This window comes from Pezoporus wallicus, unplaced genomic scaffold (genome assembly GCF_028554395.1).
Source record: "Pezoporus wallicus isolate ANWC-B61680 ecotype Strahan unplaced genomic scaffold, APGP_CSIRO_Pwel_v1 scaffold_11491, whole genome shotgun sequence".
NCBI lineage: Eukaryota > Metazoa > Chordata > Aves > Psittaciformes > Psittacidae > Pezoporus > Pezoporus wallicus.
Window position 1 is genome coordinate 487,589 of NW_026642649.1, and position 25,417 is coordinate 513,005.

The window sequence follows — 25,417 nt, forward strand, 5'->3', positions numbered from 1 at the left end:
AAGGCAGTGGGATGGAATGATGCTGTCTACCCAAGAGGATCAAAGACTCCCAGGAAGGCTCCACACCAAAGCTGCTGCTTGCCAACCTGCCAGCAGCCCTGGGCAGTATGCTGCCATGGGCTAAGACCTGTTCGTGTGGGAGAGCTGAGGAGCACTCAACAGTGATATAATGCTTACTCATCCCTCTACATTGTGGGGTTTACTGTTTTTAGCCCACATGAGGAAGACTGTTAACCTCTTAACGCTTCCCAAGTCACAGATTCCCTGGTTGGTTCCCAGTGGACTCCTCTTCCAGTGCCATAAATTACCTGTCAATTCCCAGTAAACTTCCCAGCCCTTTCAAAACTCCATTTGTAGCAGCAACTGAGCTGCTGCAGGAATTTGCCCCGTTCAGCTATTCCAGGAATACCAACAGATTTGCCTTCCACATCTGTATTTCCGAAGTGGCAATTAGGCTGTAGGTAATACACACAAGTATTTCAGAGACTTCCAGGGCCACATTACACATTTAGTTTGGTTTTCCCCAAATCTTAGTATTAGAAACCCTTATGTCTCCGTTGGCAGAAGCCCTCTACGCTCTATTTCAACAAGCAGGTTTGGGGTTTTTGTTTGTTCTTCCCTAATGTTACTGCATCTGAAAGTAGCTTTTGGATAGCAGCACATAAGCACAAATTAAGATGAAAATGCTGGGCCACGGCATAAAGAGTTATCTATCCTTCCTGCCACTTAAGGCAGCCCTACTACAAACCACAAAGCTTATCTGACTAGGAACACCGGGTGCTATATAAGCTGCTCAAAACAGTGTGAGGAACACAGCTTTGCAAATCAGCTTAGACGTGACCTTCAGAGGTGATCTGCCACCACAGCACCCAGCAAGGTCCGTCTGAATTACAAAGCCACAGACCCTTTCATTCTGCAGAGCACACACTGCATTCCCACCATCCAAGCGCCAATGAGCACTTTCAGTACTCACTACCTTCTCCTGTACTGTGAGCACGAGGAGCATTCTGGCACCACCAGCCAAGCTGCCCCCCTTCTGAGGATGCATGCTTATGCTAAAGCCTTTGAGATGCATGGAAACCCCTCCCCTGCAGTCCTGATCCAGCTCTGGGGCAACACCACAAGAGGGATGGGGAGCCGCTCTAGTGAAATGTGTCCCTGCCCATTGCAGGGGTTGGAACTGGATGGGCTTTAAGGTCCCTTCCACCCCAAAGCATTTTATGATCCTGATTCTATGAAAATTAGAGCTTTATACAGTTTCACACAACAGTCTTGGACACAGACAACAGCAGTCTGGATGATGACTGTCTAGGGGTGTTGAATTTGCAATACTTCATCTTCTCTGACAACTGAAGTTCTTCAGCTAAGCCAAAGACAGCCTACAAACAATCCTGAAATTGGCTACAGGAACCGACATGAATATTTCTCAGTTTTCCTATTGCTAAACGATTACGCGCAGTCTGGGTGGTGAAAGGAGACTTCCTAGTCTAGACAGCACGGCTGTAGGCTCCATTTCCACCTCCGATGTTAACTCCAAGAAGCTCTAAAATGCCTCATGTTTAATGCAGAACTAAAATACCCCAATCTTCAAAAAAACCAAACCAAAAAACAAACAACAAGAAGAAAGCCACCACAGCCACACACGAGAAACCTGCTGTAAATAAAAGGAAGGAAGAGAAACTGGGTTGCTTAGAAGAGGACTGCTCTGTCACAGTGAACAGATCTGATGTTGGATAGATTCCGATGCACATGCACACAAAAAGAACATTACTTCTAACCCTGACCCTGGGAACAGCAGAGACCTATCTGACAAACAACCTCAAGTGATGTTCAGGTTTGGAGGCAGCGTCATATGCAATCATGGGTTGTCTTTGTACAGCTACCATATAAAACTAAAGAGCTTAGAGTACACAGGCTCCCGCCTCTGCCTGCAACCTTTAAGTCCTGCCACTGCAAACATAGACAGCAGCCACATAGCAAGAGAGGGCACTGAAGAATTCCACATCAATGGTAACAAATCCAGACAGTGGACACAAAAAGGTTCCACCGCACACATCACCGACACCCAGAATCCCTACACAGCACTCTGAGGTGTACAGCTGCAAGGGCTGCAGACATCACCTTGCGTGTTTTAGAAGTACATTCAGCCTGTGAGTGCCACCTGCCAAATCTGCCACATAGCCATCATCCACAACTGGGATTAGGATTTCCCTGCTCCCTCCTTTGCCCACCTTGCTCAAATTCATCTCATAGTTTTCTACCAGACCCCCTTTGCAACACGCTGAGAGGATTTTCAGTCACGTCCTCTAAATCTCAGTTCTCTCACTCGCTCCCTTGGTTTGGAGCACACGTGGCCAGGAGAGAACAATTTCACATCACTGCAGCATTTTACCTGCAATAATCTTATACCTACTTATACCTATTTATAATCTACTTCTCCAGCTCATGCTTTGCACAGACTGCCAAACCAGCAACACAAGCTGGATTTATCTGCAATCCATCAGTCTGAGACTTCCCTTTAACGCTTGAGTCCCCATAGGATGGGATCTGAGGAACGCATGCCATACTACTAACGCTGTTGAAATAGGTTATGCCGTGTATGTATTCAGTTTTGCCTCTCTTACACGCATGCATGCTCACCTCCATCTTACTCATTAGTGCATTATGGTTTTCTTCTTCTAGAAGATGTAGATTAAATCTCTCCCTGATCATGTGCAATGGCAACAGAATGATTTATTTTACTTTTCTGCTTTTAACAAAACCAAAGAGCAATAGGAAAGACAAAAGAAAATCTCACCTGTCTCAGGTATCTGAACTCCCCCTGATGCTGTCATGGTTCACCACTGAAATAATGAGGTGTGACTTCTTTAATATGTTAATTACATAAATAGGTACTTAGGAACTACTTAAACAGGAGATTATTTACCCCATTGACTGCAGAAGCCCATGTGTCAGCACATCTGCTGCACAGGGATATTAAATCTGTTCACACAAAACTCATACTGTCTGTGGCTAATGGGGAAGAGGTTAGCAGTGTGAGACCTGAAGCAGGGGCTCTGGGTTTTATCCAACAGGCCCTTAAGACTGGCACAATGGATAACGTTAGCAAACACCTCTGGATTCCTAAATACCCTATATGAACTTGCCTCTGGGAAAAGAAGGGGGACTTTTATTCAGGAGAGTTTTCTATGTGTCTGTTTTAATTGCAAAAGCTTCTGCTCTGTGTTATTTAAGAGGAACACTCAGACACCCAGCAGCCTATAGATGGACAGTATCAGTGTGATTATGCACTTTAAGACTTGAACGACAATGGTGGTCCATGATGTTTAGGAAGAGTGCATTGAGAGCAGCTCAGTTACAGAGTTAGCTTTGCCTTGGTTCACCTTCCCAGCTGCTGCTGGAGGAGCTCCAGCCCATTATTTTAATAAGCTGATGCTGAGGGCCTCTCCTCCATCTATCACATCCATTTCACACTACTGCCACAACACAGGCTCACAGGGACTGGTACACTGGAGGTACAGAAAGGGATTGCCAAGACTGCAGTTAATGAGAGGAAGAGAGAACACGAGCCTGGTTTCCACATCCAGCAAGCGCACAGCAAGCTTTCTTGAGCAGAACAAGCTCTGTCTGCTTGCACCTCATGCAGCCACGGAAATCAAACCGATGCTCATACCAGGTGAATGAACAGCTAGAGCTGTGCACCACAGTTATGTTTTTGCAAGGCCCCTCCAACAGGAGCAGTTCACCGGGTGGACACTTCACCTTAGCTAGAAAGCGCAATACCCTCCCTACCCTCCTAAGGCAACTCGGAGCACACAAAATGAGCTCCTGACTCCTGCAGTCTCTGGCAGGACATGTCTGCTCCCATGGGCTTCAGAGCCTCACTGGGTTAAGCTGGGCTTTGCAAACATTCCCTTCCCAAAGACATTAACAGCCACTTTATCAATCCACATACATGGAAACGTGCAGCCAAATATACATACCCCAAACACGTGTCTCATGCACAACAGAAGCATGCCCACACACCCCCACTCACAGCCAAATGCACTATAAATAACCCATATAAATAGGCTTGCTTAAAAAAAGTGTCTTGCTTAAATAAAGCCGACATAAACACTCTTTTTTACTGCCTGCTGCATCTCACATTCAAATCTGGGAAGTGGCAACCACGTTGGAATGACTGGAGAAACCCCATCAAAGCACATTAACACCCCACTCAAAGTCAACAGATGTGAAGGGCAGGTGAGCTCAGCATCCTGGGGTAACACATCACTAGTGAGGATTGTGTGAAAAAGAGGAAAGGCAGGCAAGTTTTTGTGTGTGTGTTACCAATATCTCCTTATCTGATAACAAGGTAAGTATTAGTAAGACAGGCAAGTGAGGAATTGCAAACAAACAGAGGAGATCCTGAAGCACTAAAGCAGCAACCCCCCAAAAACTGAAGGTATAAAAATAAACTAGGAAAAGGAGTATTAGAAAAGGAAAAAGAACTTTCCCTTCTTTCTCTGTGCACCAGATGACCGTCCATACTCCTCCCTATGCCCATGTCTCTATTCATCAGTATGGTTTTATGGCTGCTTTGTGTCTCACCCTTTCCACAGCCCTTCAGGAAGCTGTGAAGACTGCGTTCTCTGAAGACGGGTAGGAAGGACCGGCTGTCAGAAAGGACTCTCTGAACCTCCCTCCAGCAACCCGACTTCGCATTCAGCCCACACACCAGGCCCGGCTCTATCAGTGTTCTGGCTCATTTTGTCAGGGCTGTTGCATCTGCTCAGAGCTTCCTTCCCACTAATGAGCCTCCCCTAATCACTCTTCCCAGTATGTATTTCTTCAGTCTCAATCACCCGTGAGCTAAAGATGCTATCAATACTGCAGCATGGCCACGCTTGCCATCTCAGAGGCAAATCCTGCCTTGCTCTTGCTCTCTTCATTGAGCTCTCTGCTCTCTGCACATGGTAGGTGGAATGATTTATTCCTCTTCCAAGGGAAGAGGCACATTTATAAAGGTCAAGTGACGCAGAGGCAGCTACAACAGTGGGTGCAAGTTTTCTTCTTTCATTTCCCAGCCTCTGAAGCACAAACACATGCTTAGTGCTAAGCCAGTAGTATTTCTACCTGTTCTATTAGCCTTTATTCAGGGTTGGACCATTTTCATTCCATTAATGCTTTCCTCTAAACACATTTCAGATTTGGTTAAAAGAAGTATTAAAAGATTGAGGTTTAAAAAGGTTTCAGTCTTCCTTAATCATGCAGGGATCTATTTTCAAAGCAGTATGCCAGGAGTATTCCACGTGACTCCCATTCATGTTAAAATTAGAGTCACCAGAATAAACCCCATATGCTGCTTTCAAAAGGTACTGCAACATGTCCAAGGAAAATTTCTGCAGCTTAATGGTGCTTGCACAATTTTGCTGCCTGTTTTTCCTCCGTTGATTCCTGCATATATTTTTGAACACCTTTTCCTTTCCTTAAATAACACTTTGTACTATTTGGAAAAACAGAAAGCAGTGATTTGCTGGTTGACTTGGTTCCTCCGCAGCCTTTTTCTTTTACGATTATCAGTTTAATCATGATAGCTTTGCTCTGTAGGACGCAGAGCCTCCAGCATCACTCTTTTCTCAAGTGCTGCTCAATACTTCTGTGTTAGCCTGAAAGTGATTTTCACATCTGGACAGCAGGGAAGTTGCTTCAGTGCAGGCTGAAGGCACAGTCTCTCCTTGGCGGTAACAGCACCGCTGCTTGTACTGAAGCCAAGCAATGTGAATGTAGGTTTCTACATTCAAGGTCCTCGCATAGGGATCTTCTGGCCAACACAGAACATCTGCAACATCTGTGGCAGCCACCCAAAGCCAGCTGCAGCGCCGGGCTTGCTGTGAGCACGGCTTGTCCTGGGTTGCCTTGGTCATCACAGCGAGCATGGCCTATGCTGTGCTCATGTACACACATACTGATAAACAGCAGCTCATTATTAAGTCTGGCATTTATGACCCCAGCCTTCTGGGTCATTTGAAGAGAGAGAAAGGAAAAGCACTAGTCTCTGAGAGCTCTGGTTCTCTTGTCACCGCTCTCTAATTTCCACTGCTTACTGACATGCTGTGCGTGAGACACCGTGCACAGAAAGACAGTGTGAATGCCACCTCTGTTACCTCCCTCATCCCTCTCACTGCTGTCCCAAACTGCAACACATTCACCTCAGCCATCTACATCAACACTGCACCTAACCACTTGGCTACTTTACAGGATGTAATGAGGGAAAAACCATTTCGCTTAAATGTGGACGGCGCTTCCACCCCAACAAATGCCTACTTGCTAACAGAATCAGGACACAAGAAGTAAACCAGGATAGGGCTGTCCTGTCATTAAAGCACTGGCCATTTAACTAGCGGCCAGGTTCCCACCTCTACCACTAGTTTTCCAGGCAACATGCAGCACGACATCATTGATGTACTGTGATCCAACTAAAAGCTACTTAACATCACCTTTCCTTTCTCCTTTGTTACCCTTTGTACATCCCATCAATTTAAATGGTGGTCTCCTTTGGCCAGAAACCTGTGCATAAAAGAAATACCTACAACTTCCCAGGATAGCGGAGCGAGAGCTTGCGCACAGAGACAGAACCTGCATGCAATGGAGCTTTAGCTAAGGCAGGGGTTTGCGTACGAGGCAAGCACTTAGAAAGAAAACAAACCAAAACCAACCACAGCACAACAAACATCCCCCAAACCAATCCACCAGGAGCCAGCCATCGCTCTGCAATTCCTGCACATCGCGTGCTCTAAGCATTAGGGCTCAGCTAGGAGCTCCCATGGTTAGACAGGATGCCATCTCAGCTGAGCTATGTAAAAAAAGCTGAATACTGATACATAAATATTCTGTGACTATTTGGTGAAACTAAACAAATAAAATACATATTTAGTGAAATATTTAAACATTTAGTAAATATTCAGTGACACTTTCTTACCTAAATGCTAGCAAGAAGAGCTTTGAGGAAATGCTTTTGACCTTACATTTCTGAAGGAGCTTGAATGCCCCTGAGTAACAACAATTCAGCTGTCAGAGTGAAAACAAGTTAAAACTGCTTTAAAGGGGTCACTGCAGTTAATGGGGAAAGCCTGGCTTCTTCTAAGTGGTTCCTGCATCCATCACAAGGATCTTTTGCACTTTCTTTAACATTAGAAAAACCCAGGAGACAGGCTGATGCTGCATCTGTGTTTGTTTCAGTGATAGGAATGACTATTCCTCCCTGTTTCCTACTGGATAAAAAGGCAAGATTTGCACATAAAGCTACAGAACAGTTCAGGTTGTAGAAAGCTCTGGTTAACATCAGGTCCTGCAGGCAGAGCAGAAATAACCTCAACCTTAAGTCAGGATGCGCAGGGTCTTGTCTGGGCAAGTTCCTAGTTTCTCCAAGGATGAAGATTCCATCATCTCTCTGCGCAACCTGCCCCAGTGCTGCACCACCATCAGTAGTTGGTGACATTTTATCCTTATGGAACATAGTTCCTACCAGTTTCCTTCACTGCAACTTATCTTTCACTGTGTTCTGACAGGGGTATGCATCTTCCCCACACCTTCTTGCTCGGCTAGTGGAAGAAAACGCAGCAGGACCCATCCTCCTCCCCCCTGCCTTTTCCAGGATGAAAAAATCCAGTTCCTTCACATTCCCCTTGAACATCACGCACTCCATCCCTCTTGACCATCTTGTTGGCCCTTTGCTGGACAAGCTCCACTTCATCAATCTCTCCCCATTGCTAGGGCACAAAACTGGACACAGCCTTCCAGCTGCTGCCTCCCCAGTGCCACACTGCAGGGAAGAATCCCTTCCTTTGACCTGCTAACTAAGCCCTAGCTAATGCAACCCAGCACGCAGTTAGTCCACACCACACAAGGGTGCACTGCTGATTCATGGTACCCGTCAACACAGCGACCATCCTACAAGCAACCACCTACAATTACAGTTGTAAAACATGAGACTAGTCTGAGTCCTCAGTCTGCATTGGCAATCACCCACCCTCAGCTTGCTGTGGTGCAGAAATTCGTATCAAAGCCCTGGCCATCATCAAAATCAATACTAGGTACTGAAGTGTTACCCGAGTACTAAAATCAAGAAGCGTAGAGAAGGAAATTAGAATCATCAAATCCTTTCAAATGATAATAACCGAAGCAAATTGAGGAGCTATGAAACATCCTGTTCTCTTGTGCTTAAAAGCAGCAAGGTAATAAAAAGACTCTAACCCATGCAAAGCCAGGTAAGTTTTAAGGAGGGATTTTCTTTCTTTTCTCCCTAAACAGAACCACCAGTTTAATGGTTTTGCTTTAGCTGGAAAGACCGTACACAGTGGAGGGCTATTTAGGCCATGTATGTAAGTGAAGCCATTTGCAAGCTGCACACATACAATACCTTCTACCTGAGGTTTATGTCCCAGGTTGGTGGTGATAGTTCTTTTCTCTATGAGGAACTAGGCTAGACATAAGAATAACCAGAGTATCTTCGTGAACTGGCTTCCAACATTCTATGACCTCAAAGGGTCTTTTCTGATCTCTTGACAGGAGGTGTGGATGTGCAAAGCAATCAGCAGGTATCCTATGTATAGCAAGTGAGAAAAGTCATTAACACCCTCACTAGGACAAGTGGAAGTGCTGCATGAGCCATGCCATTGCTCCAAGGAAAGGGGACAGACACTGGGGAAATAAATCTCTGGAGGTGAGAGAACTGAACAGGGAAGGAGGCTAAAGGAAGCTTCGCAGAATGAGTACCAGTTATATGACAATCAGACCAATTCAGGTTTAAAAAGATAATTGCCAGGAAGAAAAAAAGCCCTTTAACAACTTCCAAATCCCTGTATTAAATAGGAAAGAGTTCTCGGAAGGAATCTGCAGATCTTGACGGCTATGAGATTACATCCTTCAACTCACACATCTGGTTTTACAGAAATAAGGACATGCCATTTTCCTGCTTGGTGACTTTTGAGATGGTATTTTCACCATGAAGCACTGATCAGTTGCTTCTGAAGAGTGACCTCATCACTGCCATGGGCAGCTCCATTGCCCTTCTCTGTCCCCGCTCCAGCACCAAAATGTCTCTCTTGTAGTGAGGGGCCCAGAACTGAACAGAGGATTCGAGGTGCGGCCTCATCAGTGCCGAGCACAGGAGCACAACCACTGCCTGGCCCTGCTGCCGCGCTGGTGCTGATACAGGCCGGGATGCTCTATCAGCATCCTTGGCTACACGGGCACAGTGCGCGCTTCCTCTGGCTCCAGCTCCCAGCAGCCCTCCCGTCCCACATGCCTCCACTGCAGCCGCTCTCAGTGTCCGCCGGTACCCAGGCAGCAGGATCATTGTGTCAGATGCTGACCACTTACCTCATGTGCTAAAAATAGACACACGCAGCAGCAGGAGCAACTGACTGGCAAACGCCTTTCTAATGGTGACTGACGTGTTGAGCCAAGACAATGCGCGAGATGGAAACTGCAGACAATGAAGGACATTTGTATGAGGTGACGACAACAAAGCTCCCTGGCTTTGCTCAGGAAACACGCATGAAAGGTTTCTGCTGCTCTTTTCAACCATGATGCTCTTTAGATGACAATTACTTAAAGCAAAGCAACAATAATACAAATGATTCTGCTACTCGAAGACAGGCTATAAAAATCTCATTGTCAGCTGCATCATTCATCACCATCACCTCATTTCAACTGAAACAAAATCTCCCAGACATCACCTCCCTCCCTGTCCTTCCCTTTTTTATTTGCCTATAAAATAAGGCCGATAGTCTGGGGAGCTCTCAGGCTGAATTCCATGCATTGTGATCCACAAAATGAAAATCTGGTATTATATGCCCGCTGACATTCACATCAGCAGCAATTCATGCAGCAAAAAGCCATATGCCACGCACCTCTGATTTAACTGTACTACAAACCATATCCTAGAAAGGAGAAATAAAAATACAGAGACAAGAGTGGCTCCCGGGATGTGATTATTATCCACGCTTTAAGACAGGAATGACAGGGGCAATACCACAAAATAGGCTGTTTTGCTGACAGTTCCAGTTAGGTTTTGTCATTTCCCTTAGTGACTAACACACTCTACATGCAAAGGAGGGATTCTTTCCCAGTGCAAAAGGCTTCCACAGTGCATAAACCAAAGAGGTTAGCACAGATAACCTGCGCTCAGTGTTCCTCCTCTGGTTATCAGGCTTTCCACTCAACCATCTTTTTGAAGGCTGAGGTGTTTATTGGTTTGATCCGCACCCACAGAGATGAAAATGGAGAGCGCTCTGAAGATACATAGTGCCAACAGCTTCCAAAATTGCCATCTCCGGGGTGTAAACAGCTCCGTAAGTGTTCCACGGACACACACAGGCTTCATCAGAGAGCTGGGGGGTAAAATGCGCTCTGCTAGGCTTTCCACAAATAAGGAATTTCACTGCTGAAACCAGCAACTTTCATCACTGGGATAACATCGATCGGACAAACAAGTTTCTGACCAAGGAATGGATATAACAACAAATGTTTGTTGAGACATCCCTTCCTTTCCTTGCTTTTTGCTCAAAGGGTACCCATCTGAGGGTACCCATCCTGGCATACAAATAGGCTGAATTTCAGCTTTAGAACACTTCTCCTTTCAAGCCTATGCCTGCCGTGAAACTGTTGCATATGTGTTCACTGGAGAAGGATGGTTCAGCTAGGATACTAACTAGATGTGACCCTCCTACTGAGGACCTTTGAAACCTCCTGGCAAAGACAGAAAATAGTAAAGATACGCTTTTAATGGAAGAAAAAAAATCTTTGAACTAGAAAAACAGTTCATAATCTACAAAGAGCAGGGAAAGGGCAAGTGTTGCTCCTACTGCTTCGTTATCCAGGCCAAGCACCTACATGTCACACATTAGCTTTTCTCAGTGCATCTGCACTCCTGACAGTGCTCATTAACACTGACCCGTTTCAAAAGGAAGCAACCAGCTACATTTGAAAATGCAACACTCGTGTTCAGTTCCATTGAGCTTCACAGTCTGGACCTCTGGGGTCTGAACAGGCCAGGCTGGACACAGGGGCTTGGAGCAAGCTGCTCTACTGGAAGGTGTCCCTGCCCATGGCAGGGGTTGGAGCTGGAGGAGCTTTAAGGTCCCTTCAACCCAAACCAGGCTGTGACCCTATGAATATTTAAATCAGATGCTACAGACCGATGCCTCAGTAAGTGGAAGATCACAACTCCATTGCCTTCAACACCCCTTCTCTGGTGCCTACAGCCAGAAGCAGCGGATGAGTAACAAACTGGCTTTGACAAATGCAGTGGGACACATTTGGAGATGCGACAGGTACAGATAAATGAACTGAGAGGACTAAACAGAGCCATTCCTAAACGAGCGGCTGATGAAGGGGAAAACCTGCAACATCCAGGCCACACAAAGCACACAATGCTGACCAAACACGAGGGAAAAATCTTCCCTACATCACATTAAACTGCACTGCTTGAAACAGACCATTCCAAAGGAAGGGGTTGCTAATGAAATAGACCTGACAACCCTCCTGCACCCAAATCATGTTCTTCCAGGAGATTCCCACTTGGAGGGTGGGGGTTTCAATTCAATTAAAAAGCCACTATTTCTGTATAAGCTACGCAGCAGACCTGCAAAATGCTAACTGGATACATGGCTAAACCAAATACATGCATTCCATAATGAATGATAAAATATATCTATAGCAATTACCCATTTCCAATAAAAGTTAATAAAGTGCTAATGGCCTCAGCTGTGAAAACGTGGAATTTAATTTGTGCTCATCTGCCTAAGCCTGGGGAATACTGAATTCACTCCATGTGAGAGTAATCTATTTGCTGTACCCCTGACTGATATAAACAAAGTATTGCCAAGGGAAGGGGCACTAAAGCTGCCATGTGCCATCGTTACGCACTTCCCACATTGGAAAATGCAAACAGAACACCCTTCCAAAGCTTCTCTCAAAAGAGGCCAAGTTCACCTGCTTCAGACCACTGAAAAACCAGCCATAAGAAAGCAATACATGCTTTGGAGAGCATCTGTCACGAGATATTTATCATCCCTTTCACCTCTTCTCATTGAAAGGAAAAGGGAGTCACAGACGAATTTACAGACTGACCAAAGGATTTTACTTTCAAGTTTGTTTGGATTAATTTTCCTCCTGTTTGAGGGACTGGTTCTTCCATGCTCCTGAAGCATCATTTGCCAGCGTCCTCCAAGCATCCCTATGAGCGAATTGGAAAGAGGGGCAGAAACACAGAGGAAAGCAACACCTCTGGGGCTGGAGCTGCTGCTGCAGCCTGGAGCTCACCTGGAGTAATGGAGGAGGCTGGAGAAAATGGCCTCACATCCCGCATCTGCTTCTGTCCCTGATGCTACCACACTGCCAAGGCACTTGAGCTCTGGTGCCTTTGCCTCCCTCCTGCAAGAACTGGGTTTTATCAAGATCCAGCCAACTCTGCAACGAGCAGAAAAGTGCAGGATATTGTTAGTGCCACTAGAGGGGATCACTTGAGCATGCCAGGAGACCTGCACAGAGCTGCCATGGCAAGGACCAGCACCAGGGCAAGGTTGCAGCCAGGGGGAACTTCAGACAGGCTCTGCGCAGTCTGGAGCCTCCCCACTCTGCAGAGCATCGCTGAGCCACCCCTTCATGACTGCAGAGATCTGATTTTCTTGCTTATGATGTTAAACGAGTTACCTTTAAGAGGATTTAACTGGCAGAGGGAGACTGAGATGAGCTCCTAGGCGGAAGCTCTTCCCTGTGAGAGCTCTGAGGCACACATTAGAGCAAGCTGCTCTAGTGGAAGAGGTCCCTGCCAGTGGCAGGGGTTGGAACTGGATGAGCTTTGAGGTCCCTTCCAGCACAAACCCATCTGGGATTTTATAACCCAGGAAAGCTGGTGTCAGCTCCTCTGTGCCATTGCTGCTCTGACCCTTTCCAAACGACACTCCATGTTTTCGCTCCCTAACAGGTAACTCACGTTATCTGATGGTGGTGTTGACCCACAACACATCTCCACACAAAACACCACTGAAACAAGCCTGGTCCTTAAAAGCCTGCCCTTGAACACAGCCATATTTTGAACCTAGCTTTACACAGTTATTCAGCCTGCAGCTTCCGCCAGCGTGACAACACCAGAGCAGCTGAGGAACCCGTGGCACGGCACTGCCACATCGGCAGCACGCAGGGGAATGGTGTTCCTCATCTTTATGTTATGCTCGGTTACCTTTATTGCTATCTTGTCAGCGAGCAAGAAGAAACGTTCACAGGGTCTGAGCGTGAGCAATAAACATCTTCCGTGCTTATCAGATGCCTCAGCGTTTGCTTTGGTGTTAATTACAGGACTCACGTAGGGCATTTATTGTTTGCATCTGCCACCACTGTGAACAATGTCTACTGTGCTGATTGCCACACAAGGCAGTTTGTTATGTGCATACCTGTCACTGGCACGTTATCATCGCGCTGAGCAGATGCCGCTCCTGCACGGGGATCCAGGGCTGCAGCGTTCTGCGTTACTGAAATAGCCAGACACGAATGCATTTGCTCAAGGTCCCCAGGTCTCCCACTGTGAAATGAATGCTAGCTTTGCCAAAATGCTGGAGAACCAGGGGTTTTGGGGTCTTCTGAAAAGGTTCTTCTGATCACAAAATCAATTTTCACAGAACTCTCTACAAGCTGGTGGTTTATACTGTGATGATCTCAAACACATGGCCACAGGGCAGAATAAATTAACTGCAGTTCTCAGTAATAAGAAAAATGCATCTGTAGCATCATTAGCAAACCTCGTCCCACTTTCCTATTCCTTAAACCTTTAGTCTCAGTGAATGCAGAAGATTTTGGTTGCAAACACCACACACCACAGGACTTTTGAAGATTTTCAGTCCTGGCATCTCCTTCTTAACTTTAGCCATGTTAAAAGGATAATCTCTATCTTGTTATGAGTACTCACTTTTGGCTGTCTAAAACCACATAACTATGCTAACACACTGATAAAAGCAGCTATCATTGTGCCAATTCTCTACAAAGCAGCCTCAAAACCTTTGCAGGTGAATCAACTTCATCTTTTCCCTTCCACACTGGGACTGGAAGTAGTCATTTTTATTCTTAATGGGTTTGTTAAGATAGCACTACACTGGGCACAGTGTTAGCAAACGGTTCATGTTGTTCTGCAGGTCTAATAAGACAAGCTGCGGCTGGGCTTTCAGCTGAAATAATACATCTGCTCACCCTGCCTCCTATTAACACGTGAACTTCAAACCTACAGAAAGCACCAGACTGAAACCTCTGGAGACCAGAGGTGAGAGGATAATCTTGTCCTACAAAATGCCCTACCTGTGCCCTCCCTGTCTCCGGAAAAGCAGGATGTGTACTTTACAAGAAGATCCCTAACAAGATGCTCATCTCAACGTAGATCCTCATTAGGGCAACACAAGTGCACTTACCCAAGCACAACCAGTGGGCATCAATAAAAAAATTCCTTTGGGAGTATGCTTTGGAATTTTACAATGGGGCCATGACCTTGAATTCCACCTATTTCATGTTGAACAAAACCACCAACCAATTTAAGTGCACCTTAGTCTGCATGGCAGCAGGGCCGGGTTACCATGAGCAGAGCGTAGGTGGCTCATACATGAGGGAAAACTGACTGATGGGCACCTAATTAAATGGGCAGGCTGGTGATGAAGGTTTCTAGGTGCTGGAGTGCGAGATAACTCAGTCCAGCTTCCTCACAGCCAGCACTGCCTCCAAAAATCAATACACAATCCTTCGTTCGGCTGCAATAAAACATGTAGAATTATGTAAAGCTTGCAGAGAAGATTAGAGTTTCGAAGCCATAAACCATGCTGTCTGCTCACAAATGACTGCAGAGGACAGAGCTTGTAAAGCATCTTTTGATCATCTGAAAGCTCAAAGGAAAACAAAGAGTTTCAAAGGGAATGGCTGCCACTTGCACGTCTGTCTAACCAACTGCATCTTCATTTCTCCAGAAAACTCACCGGACTGAATTATGTATGTCTTAAAATGTTCTAAAGGCATAATAGAAGCTTCGCTGCCTGACTGAGCTCTTCTATTCAGACATCCACCAGCATACTGAGACTGTGAAAAAGGCTTTGGGTCTGACAGTATCATGCTATCACCACAGAGATCCAATGAGTTTCTCTAATGCAAAAGTTGACAAAAGGTGTCTCTTTTACTAAACAAGAACCGGAAAGAGTAAGCATGAGACCAGAACTGTTCCACTAAAATACCTAAAATTCAGCAAAGTGCTGTTTTAATTACTATTATCCTTTTTTAAGCTCTAAAAATGAAAGAAGCCCTATATGACATCTCCACAACATGAACTGAGGAACTACGATGGCACAGGAGGCCACTCTGTCATCAAAAGAAAGTCTTAATCTGAGGCTTAAAACCCCCTTGAGAACAGGCACTGAAACCTGAAGGGAAGTATTCAATCGCCTCACTTCTTTTAGCACCTATTATTCCCCAATGCGAGAGAGCAAGAAACAAACCTCTGTATGTGCACACAGACCTCCACCAGCCCCTCGACATACAAGCTACTGTGATTAATCCAAAGTTTAAGAGCTCCTTTCCTTCAGTTATGATGAGAGACCAAAGCCAATGGATTAGCTTTTTAGAAGCATCTCCAGGTCTCAAGAGTTACCGTCCAATATACTAACAGTGCTCTGTTTTGTTCTGGAGATCTGGGGGGGGGGGGTGGGGGGGGGTGGGGAAGAGAAAGAAAGTGAACGATCCCATCAGCCAGGTAGGTATGAAACCATAGCAAAGTGGTGTTTCACACATTACCAATCAAGTTATTGACATTGAAAAACAGTAACACAGAGAGGATAATTATTTCTTTTCCACATCAACTAAGCTAGTGCTTCTTGTAGTGCATCTTCTGCTTTCTTCCTTTTTCACTCCTGAAAGTATGGGCTGAATGCCCTCTGGGTCCACATGGCTTGTGCCTGCCAAGTTGTCAACAGTGACTGCACAGGAACTTAGCACACGTGAAAGATGCACAAAGAACAGAGACCTGCCATGACCACCGGAGCCTCTTCCCACGTAAGGATTAAAACCGGTGCTGTTTAGTTTTGTAGAGCCACCAGCACGGGCAGCTGTCACCCTCCAACCAGATGGGCAAACCTTGGGTACCACCATGTAACATCATCCCCCACAAATCCAGGAGTGCTTCACAAGCCAACACGACGACACAGTTTGCTTCACTCACAGATCCCTTTAGACATTTATCAGCTGAGTAATGCACATCACCGCCACATGTCATTTGAAGTGGATAAGAGCACAAAAATCTCCTTATGACTAAAAGAGAGGATTTAGATAAGCAGAAAGTAATTACAGAACTGTTAGGAATGAGGCGCAAGAGTTGAGCATTCCCTCCCCTTCAGGAGAACAGTTACAACATCAAGAGTGATTTTTGCAGGCAGAGATCCTGGGTTCATTCTTTTCCTGAATTCCCTAGGATTACTAATAATATTCCAAAGCAAACTGGGGGAAATTATGTACACAAGTCCTTCTTCCCCTGAGGCAGAAGGTCTGTAAGTAACAGGCAGCTGTTAGTACATTTATTTAAAAGAACCACATATTATGAAGTATTAAAAGAGCTGTTGTTTTTTTAAGCTCTTGATTTTTGGTTTCCGTATTGTCCAGTGAATTCTCTTGCTATTGCTCCTCCTATGCTTCTTTTCTCTAGGTAAGAGAAGCATGTCAGAAATGCCATGCAAGAACAAGCCTCTCGGTCACCTACGTACAACAGCATGCATTTTGGTCTTCCTGTCTCTCTTTTGACGGAGCTCTGGCATTGCTGCCAACTGTCTTACTTAAAGAACTCAACAAAGGTTATTCCACACTGTCCTAAGGATCTACCTTCACTCAGCAGCAGCAAATGGACATTTAGACCACTACAGTAATAGACGGTTCCAATCAGAAGTTAAGCATGAGCACTCTTACTAGCACTAAAATAACATTTGAGTCTGGTGGCTTCAGACCACTCACAGGGCACATACTGACACAGTGCAGCAGCCTCGCTTGTCAACAGCTCTATAACCAATATATCCTAGGGGCAGATGTTGTCAAGAGCCAGTCAGAGGATCCCAACAAAGATAAGGATGCCAGCTGTCCATGAGAGCATGAGTTTGTCATCCTTACAAAATGCCAAAGGAGCCATTGAGCCTCGTGGTACATTAGACAGTGACACCAGTATGCCTAGGGACCATTCACACAGACAGTCCTGCCTTGCTGAGATTGGCTGAAACTTCCAGAATCCTCTCTTACACCACAAAGGGTGCAATACGGAGGAGTTTCTGCCTAGCTTTTTGGTTGGTTGGCTTGGTTTTAGTGGGCAAACTGCACAGCGCTTTGCCAGGCTTGTGTCCACTCCTGAATATTTTATCACTTTAGTGCTCACATGAAATGAAAGGGATGCACAGAATTACCACTGCAGTACTCTCTCTGCATTATTTACAACCTTGGAGGCTGCAGCACTTCAGCATAATATTGCCAACATAAAAAAAGGCAGAATTTCCCTTCAGGCCAGGGTTTTGGTTTCACAGACTGCAGTTCAACACGACTGTGAACCTCCCTCACCCCTCTCATCCCTCACCCCGTCTTTCTAAATGCTGGTGCTCTGATGCACAAAGACTCCGAACAGGTAAACCCCTCCAGCATTAGGCAGAACGGGCATTAGTAAATCCCTGTACCTTTAGGGAAGAATACATGTCCTTGTTTCACCATCGAACACAGTTATTCCCACCCCACCCTTCCTCTTGCCTTGTTAAAGTCCTCTGAAGTTGCCCTCATTTCCTTCCATGTCTTGTTCAAGAGCTGAATGCAGATGCAGAAGAACTCCTCGAACGATCTGTCATGGGTGAAGAACATGGGATGGAAATCGTTGCAGGTCTCACTGGCTAGAAACAGAAAAACAAGGGCGGTGGAATAAAACACGTACAGGCAGGAGCTTCAAAAACGAATGTAAAACAGCCACAACAGTCAGAAAACACTGCCATTGAGAGGAATCCCAGCTCTAGTAGCAAAGGATGTCAAAACACCCCAAAAAGCAAACCAGCCTTGGTCTACAGTCTTAAAGACAATGAAACGCAGCATCGAGTCTGTCTGTAGGAGACCAACAGCAAGAATAAAAGGAAGCAACTGCCTGTTTGCCTGAATATTCTGTCAATGGGTGTTTTGTTTGTGCCATGATTTGTTGGTCAGGTCGGGACACAGAGACACGGGGAAGACGCACAAGTCTCCCCATCAAAACCATAGTTCTCATTCCACTGCTAGCAGCAAGTACCACATTGCCTGCTGAGAACCAAACCCCAAACCCCATCAGTCACAAACCAGCACTAGAGCTATGTACACACTGAAATGTGAAGCTCTGCTGACACTGCAGATGATCAACTGGATCATACACGGATGTACCACAGAGGTAACCAGAGAAATTCAGACAAATGTATAGACAAGAATGTAACTGGTTTAATTTGTTCTTTGAAAATAACTGGAAACAAAAGAAATGGATCTTCTGCCATCTGCCCCTCATCTCAGACAGAAGGACACCCCCTCCGCCCCCAAAAAACTCCCAGTAAACCCAAACTACCCCCTTTTTTAGGCTAATACTGGCTTTAAGCAAGGAAAAATGAAAGATGACTACGATGATGATCCCCAAAAGGCAAAGCACGGTTTGGTGAGACTGCTGTAAACCTCCTTGAGCCAGGAATGGATTTTCCAAAGCTAAGGGCTGAAGCAGTGCGCATCTGAGCCATCTGGAACAGAACAGGCTTCAGCCAAGGGCTGAAAATGATCCTTAAGCCCGGCCATGGCGTGCAGGGCCGCCTCAGTGGGGTGCATATTTATGCTCTTAAAAAGCTAACAGAAAAGGCAAGTTGACTAAGCCTTTCTCCAGATTCCCAGCCCCAAATCTCTTCAGCCTTCACCTCTGCATGAGTGCTCCTCTGGACTTTTCCAGCAGTCACTCACACGCCTATACAGCAGCATCTTCCCTTACTTCAGAATCAAACAGCCACTGCTTAGGCAAGCTTCTTCCTCTTCAAGAACAGTGGAATTATCGAGCACTGGGATAAATCACCCTTTTCCTGAGGCTGGATCACTGCCTGACATCTGCTATCTCTCAGTGAAACTGGAGAATTAAGACTCTTTGCAGGAGAATGTGAACTGCTCGGGCAGGCTAACTCCATCAGGTGCAGGCACTTGGTCTTGGTACCTCTTGTAGCCACAAAACTGCCCTTTCAGTGTGCTTAGTTATCTCTGTTCACCAGGAGCTCTGCCACAGGAACATGAGTTGTGTTTAGAATCACCCAAACCTTCAAAGAAGAAGGGTTTCTGCTCCTTCACAACATGCAGTATTCCAATTAGAAAGCAAAACTCTGAAGCTTAATTGTAAATTTGCAGCTTAATTTTAACATCAGATTTACTAAGATCTAATCAGTTCCCCAGCTACATAGTGAGGATGGAGCATTAATTTTGGAGCACAGGTTTAATTCTAATCAAGTAAAACCATTTACTTCAAAAGGTGTGCGGTAAAGGAGGAATTAGTCAAAGCAAAAACCTATATTTATGAGGCACAACTCAATCCCTTTAAAAGAATAAAATGTCTCAGGGACGATTTTCAGAGCACCTTCAGTTCCTGTCAGTCCTACTGGAGCTGCAAGGGCTCAGCACTTCCAGTGATCAAACCTTCAGCCTGTAACAATGTCAGAGACACGACAGAACAGATTCTCAGAGGGCACTTGTCTTTTAGTCATGAAATACTACAATAATGAGAAGAAATAAAACAACAGCAAGCATAAGAATGCAGCCGGTACCTTCGCTGTATAAATCACAGCACGCAACAAGGCAATAACCCTCGACACGCACTGGCCTTTCTCATCCTCCTCAGAGCCTGAGCTTCTCACTGCTCCTGCTCGCAAAAACCAATAAATCAAAATTAATGGCAAGGCTGGGGATTCTCAGAAACTCGATCATCACTTCTAACTCATGCTCCTTATGATAATCAGTCCCAAACTGTATCGACTACATTGACTGTTCTGCATGCAGAATCAGGGGTGCCACTGACTCCCCCCCCTTTTAGGTTTTTTATAAGTAGGCAACGTACTGTGTTTTACGGCTTTTCAGTCATATGAAAGTCTAAAAATCGCTGTTACTGATATAATGAAGTAAGTCAGGCCTGTTAGAAAGTGCAATCAATGTCTTAAAGCAAAAACGAATCCAAAGAAAAAGTCAAGGCCAAGTGGTAAAGAGCTTCCTCAGAATTCCCACCAGCATGCAGACAGTAAAGAAAAAACCCCACATCTTCTACTTCAAAGATATCATCTTGCCTGTCTGGAAAATTCCATCCAAAACAATACAATTATCCCAAATATCAAACCCCAAATGAAGCGCATGGGTGGAGTTTACATCACAGCAAACCTTCAGGCTGCAGTTCAGGTCACATCTGTGTTTTGTGTTTAAACATCTAATAAAAGACAACCCTTGTCCCAGTATCTTCTTCCTCCTTAAGACAGGCGAGATGAGGATGAAGGCAAAGGCAACACTGCGTTACTAGTGGTTTCCAGACCAGAGTACAACCAAGCCACGACCTGTGGTCTTTGCCTACTCTCTCCAGCCCTAAGTCAGCATCTCCGGTATCAGAATGTCTCTGCAGAATGGGCAAATTTAGAGCTGCTCAGTTTTACTAATTAAATTCTTGGGTTTATTCTTTCGCTAACTCGCAATTTGACCAGTTCTAAACCAAAACAGGGGCCAGCACCAGAATCATTTGGAGACCTTCTATGTAAGAGCTGCATGCATAATTCCTGCCGTTAAGCCCAGCACTCTGTAACCTTCAGCTTCACGAGCAGGGACTGACCATGTTTACAGCCACACAAAAACACCTCCTCGGCTGCAACGCAGGGACACAAATCCTCATGATTATTTAATAACATCATCAAGTTTTAATTACGCCGCTGTGAGATCCCCTTTGGAAGGCAAGTGGCCTTTTGGAAGGAGCCTGGCCTACATAAATCAGGTGAAGATCTTGCTGATTTTCCTTCCTCAGCACAGCCCTCGGAGCTGTACATCAACGTGTCACCCCTCAGGATTCAAGCTAGTCCTTCAAGCTGCTGGCTGATCTATAGCTGGGACTTTGAGGGAGAAGCTTAGTTCACTGCTCAACATAAATTGCACTGGCTAAAAGAAAGGGCTAATTTCAACCTGTGAGTTTATGTGGCTCCTTCAGAGTCTGCCCAAGTACTGTCCACCTGGAAAGAGAAAAATGATAATGAAGAAAGAACACAATTCTTTTCTCTTAGATTTTATTTTGTGCAATGCTTGGAAGTTACACAGAGATAACCTCCCCCTAAAGCTACACCACCAGAGACACAGAAACACACCTCTCCAGGCAAGGTATTGCTCTTGCTTTAAAGAAACCTCTCCTTTCTTCCCGATTGCTAAACTGCTGTGTTGATACTAGATACGCACCCCCCACCGCAGCTTTAAAATGACATATGTTGTTCTGACCTCCCTTGTGAAGCTCTCGAATTCCAGGAATGAAAAGGGTTGCACTGGTGTGAAAGCAGAATAATAAATGGCCATATCTGTCACAAAGAGGAAGGTTTGAATTTAAGAACTGCTCCACCCATTATGCTCAAAATCCAAAGATGATGCTATAGGGGGGTTACTCAAACAGTCATTTCTTCTGTACATTTAAGGCTTGGACCCATCACACTGGGAATGCACATGAAACACAATCTTCTAATCACAAACGAGCCGCCTCCTCCATGGATGCCAGCCACGTACAACTGGTCTACAGAATACAATTAGAACGGATTTGATTAAGCAGATTACAAATAAACGTTACACCGTTGCTCTGTACTCTCAGGTATCTCACAAGTAGGCAGAGAGCTGAAATCAATCAAATTACTTGGTAAGCCGTACAAATACGGTCACCTGGTGTTAATGCTGTCACTCATAAAGGGACAGACCCGCGGTGAGGAGTTGAGCCTCTATGCTGGGGGGGAGTATTAACAGATCCTGAAATTCACCAGTAAAAGCACTCTGGAACTGCATCAGCATCACTGGGAGATGAGGGAAGCAGCGATGCAGAGCCCTAAGGAACTGGTTTACCAAGTCGCATTGACAGAGGGGTGTGAAAGCAGCTCCCTGTCCGAAAGGTCCCTGGGATCCAGGCAACCCCATCTGCAGAGCTCTGTGTTTGCTGTTACTGAGCTGCTGCTTAATTCTGGGTGAGTCATTTATCCCCTCTGTCGTCCTCCCCAGTTTCACAGAAGGAAGATGATATTTGATCAGAGAGGAGGCGGGTGGAAAGATCTATTGCACTTTCTGGAGCAGCAAGATCCACAAAAGAAGGGTGCAATAAGCACCCTGGAAATACCATCTCCATTTGGCACAGCCTCCACTGGGAGTATTATCTGCCAATAACAGAAGGCAACCAAAGAGCAACTAATTCTCACAAGCTCTCAGGAGAAGCAGCACTGGAATTTGTTTCTCCCTGAAGATGCAGCACAGCAAAAATAACTCCTGCCACGACCACTTCCACACACACACACACACACAATCAAAACCTCTCTGAGTAACAGAGTACATGAGAAAAAGCACACCTAATACTGCAGACATACAGCGACTGCCCAGTTATCTCTGCCACTGATCCCTGTAGTCTGCTGGCAATAACGTCACAGAAAACCTTTGGCTAGTTTTCCAGCACCTGATAGGAAAGCAGTGTGATTTATGGCAAGGAAGGTCAGCAGCAGCGGCAGTGCAGTAATGAAATAGTAATACTGCTGCCAGATGCGTAATTTGCTTTCCTAAGGAACAGTGCTGTTTAGAAGGCTCAACTGGTTTTACAGCAAATGCCCCTTGTCCTTTTCATGTTGATTGAGAGAAGGATACAAGCAACCAAGCAAAATAATCATAGAATAGTTTGGGTTGGAAAGGACCTTAAGATCATCCAGTTCCAACCCCCTGCCATGGGCAGGGACACCTCACACTAAACCATCTCACCCAAGGCTCTGTGCAACCTGGCCTTGAACCCTGCCAGGGATGGAGCATTCACAACCTCCCTGGGCTAAGATGCATTTGTGAAATTCCAAATCCAGGTGAACTATGGGAGGGGTTTTGCTTTGAAACAATAAGGGGGTAAGGAAGCAACACTGCAGCACTGAACTGCACGTGATGCACCACACAAGGGACTACAGGGACGGGCCAAGGGGAATGGCTTTAACCTGCCCGAGGGGAGACTGAGATGAGCTCTTAGGCAGAAGCTCTTCCCTGTGAGGGTGCTGAGGCGCTGGCACAGGGTGCCCAGAGAAGCTGTGGCTGCCCCATCCCTGGCAGTGCTCAAGGCCAGGTTGGACACAGGGGCTTGGAGCAAGCTGCTCTAGTGGAAGGGGTCCCTGCCCGTGGCAGGGGTTGGAACTGGAGAAGCTTTAAGGTCCCTTCCAGCCCAAGCCATTCTGATGTTCTATGATTCCCTGGGGGTGTGGGTGCATGTGTGTGCCTCAGAAAATGTCACACCAGACCCGGATGTCAGCACAGAACCCAAATCCAAAATTTCTGCACCAAAGCAGCACACACAATTACTGGGAAAACATGGAATTACTGCTCATGTAAAGTAGGGGAAAAATCCCCCCTCTTTTACCATGGGATGCAGCATTTTCAGAGCACTAAAAGCACCCAACAACACATGGCTACAAGAGATCTTCAACAACTTACCTCACCTGGTCAAACAGGCACTGGAATGGGTTGCCCAGGGAGGTTGTGAATGCTCCATCCCTGGCAGTGTTCAAGGCCAGGTTGCACAGAGCCTTGGGTGAGACGGTTTAGTGTGAGGTGTCCCTGCCCATGGCAGGGGGGTTGGGACTGGATGATCTTAAGGTCCTTTCCAACCCGAACCATTCTGTGATTCTAAATATCTAGCTGGAATAGAAACAACATGAAATCACTAAACATGCAGCAAAACTACTGACTCAAATACTTCATAAAGACATAAGGCAACAGCATGTCCCTGAACTGATGAGACTTCTCATTAGAGCAGCTATAGGGGGAAACTGGAAGGGAAGTACACAGAAAAGGCTTCCTACAGTCTGTAAGCTTTCTGTTTGCAAGGCTGAGAGTAAATTCCACTGTGCAATGAAAAGCAAGGATTCCGTGAAGCCTCGAGCCTGACAAGACTGGCAGGACTAGGGTGCTTACGGCACACGCAGCCCCAGGCTCTTCACCAGCTTACCCAGACTCACTTTGAAGGTAACACGCCTTCAGAAACACACCTCCCCTCCCCACAGCATCATTAGATAAAGGAGTCTTGTCTAAAACCAGATTAAAATAAACATCAGATTAAAAACCTGCCTCTCTCATTGTCCCAGATAAAGGTGTCGGAAGAAGAACCCTGACTATCGCAGCACAAGTCAGTGAAGCCCTGCACTCACCACTACCAACAGATCCAGTAGTTCAGAGTGGCATCTCTGTACATCCACGAGGAAGCAGCTGAAGAACACATCTGGGCAGATACTGCTCACCATCATCAGCATCCAAAGCTAATGGTGAACAGAAAGACACCAGCGAAGCCCACAGTGTCCATACAAACAGGCTGACTTTGCAAGGATAACTCCTTCTGCAACTCTCAGGAAGTACAGGCACTTCACTGCACCTCTCCTACTTAGAACAGACCTGAAGACTCAACACTGTGGTTTGGAAACGCAAACAGAAAGCCAGAGTGCAAAGAGAGGAGAGTTACTGAAAAGGCTCTTCTGATGAGCAACGAGGAAACAAAAGAGATTACAAAGAGTCAGCATCGCGCTGACAAGGGTTCCCCAGCTTTTTCAAAAGCAGCCTATTTTTATTTGTGATAGATGGATATGAGTAACTCAGCATACTGTTGGGCAAACAGGGATATACTCTGCTTCCCTCACTCCTCCACTACTCCCAGTGTAAAAAAAGGCAGCCAGAAGAAGAAAGTGCAGCTTTAAAGGCTGGTGGATAGATCAGAGTGATCATTTACAGAGGTCAGGGAGCATTTGTTTGAATCAGTCAGGAGCTTCCAGGAGAAAACTCCTTGAGAATGGAAATGGTATGAAAAAAGTAAGGGCTTGGGTTTGCCATACCAAAAGGAATGTCTCCTGTAAAACAAACGACATGGATCTGCAAGCACCGATCTGCAATTACGCTCCGGCGTACTTACAACACCCCTCAATGACCATACGGGATCACAGAATCATTTAAACTGGAAAAGACCTTTCAGATCATCAGAACATCAATGGAATAACATGACAAAATTGCTTAGAGACTATGAAGTCTTTATGGTCACTTCAAGTAAACGTATAGAATAAGAAGGAATTGCAGCTATAAAGCGGAGTGTACGGAAGCTTGTTTAACAAGTAAACACGCTCCA

General features: G+C 45.7%; 1 protein-coding gene across 2 annotated transcripts in view; it reads right to left on the minus strand.

Annotated features, from left to right (window-relative positions):
* The window catches only part of ELMO1 (engulfment and cell motility 1), a 222,404-nt gene that overhangs the window by 81,369 nt on the left and 115,618 nt on the right, over positions 1–25,417 (minus strand). For both annotated transcript variants that reach the window (XM_057431309.1, XM_057431311.1), the window contains one exon: positions 17,788–17,924. In XM_057431309.1, coding sequence (XP_057287292.1) covers positions 17,788–17,924 — 137 coding nt within the window. The remainder of the gene's footprint in view (positions 1–17,787; positions 17,925–25,417) is intronic.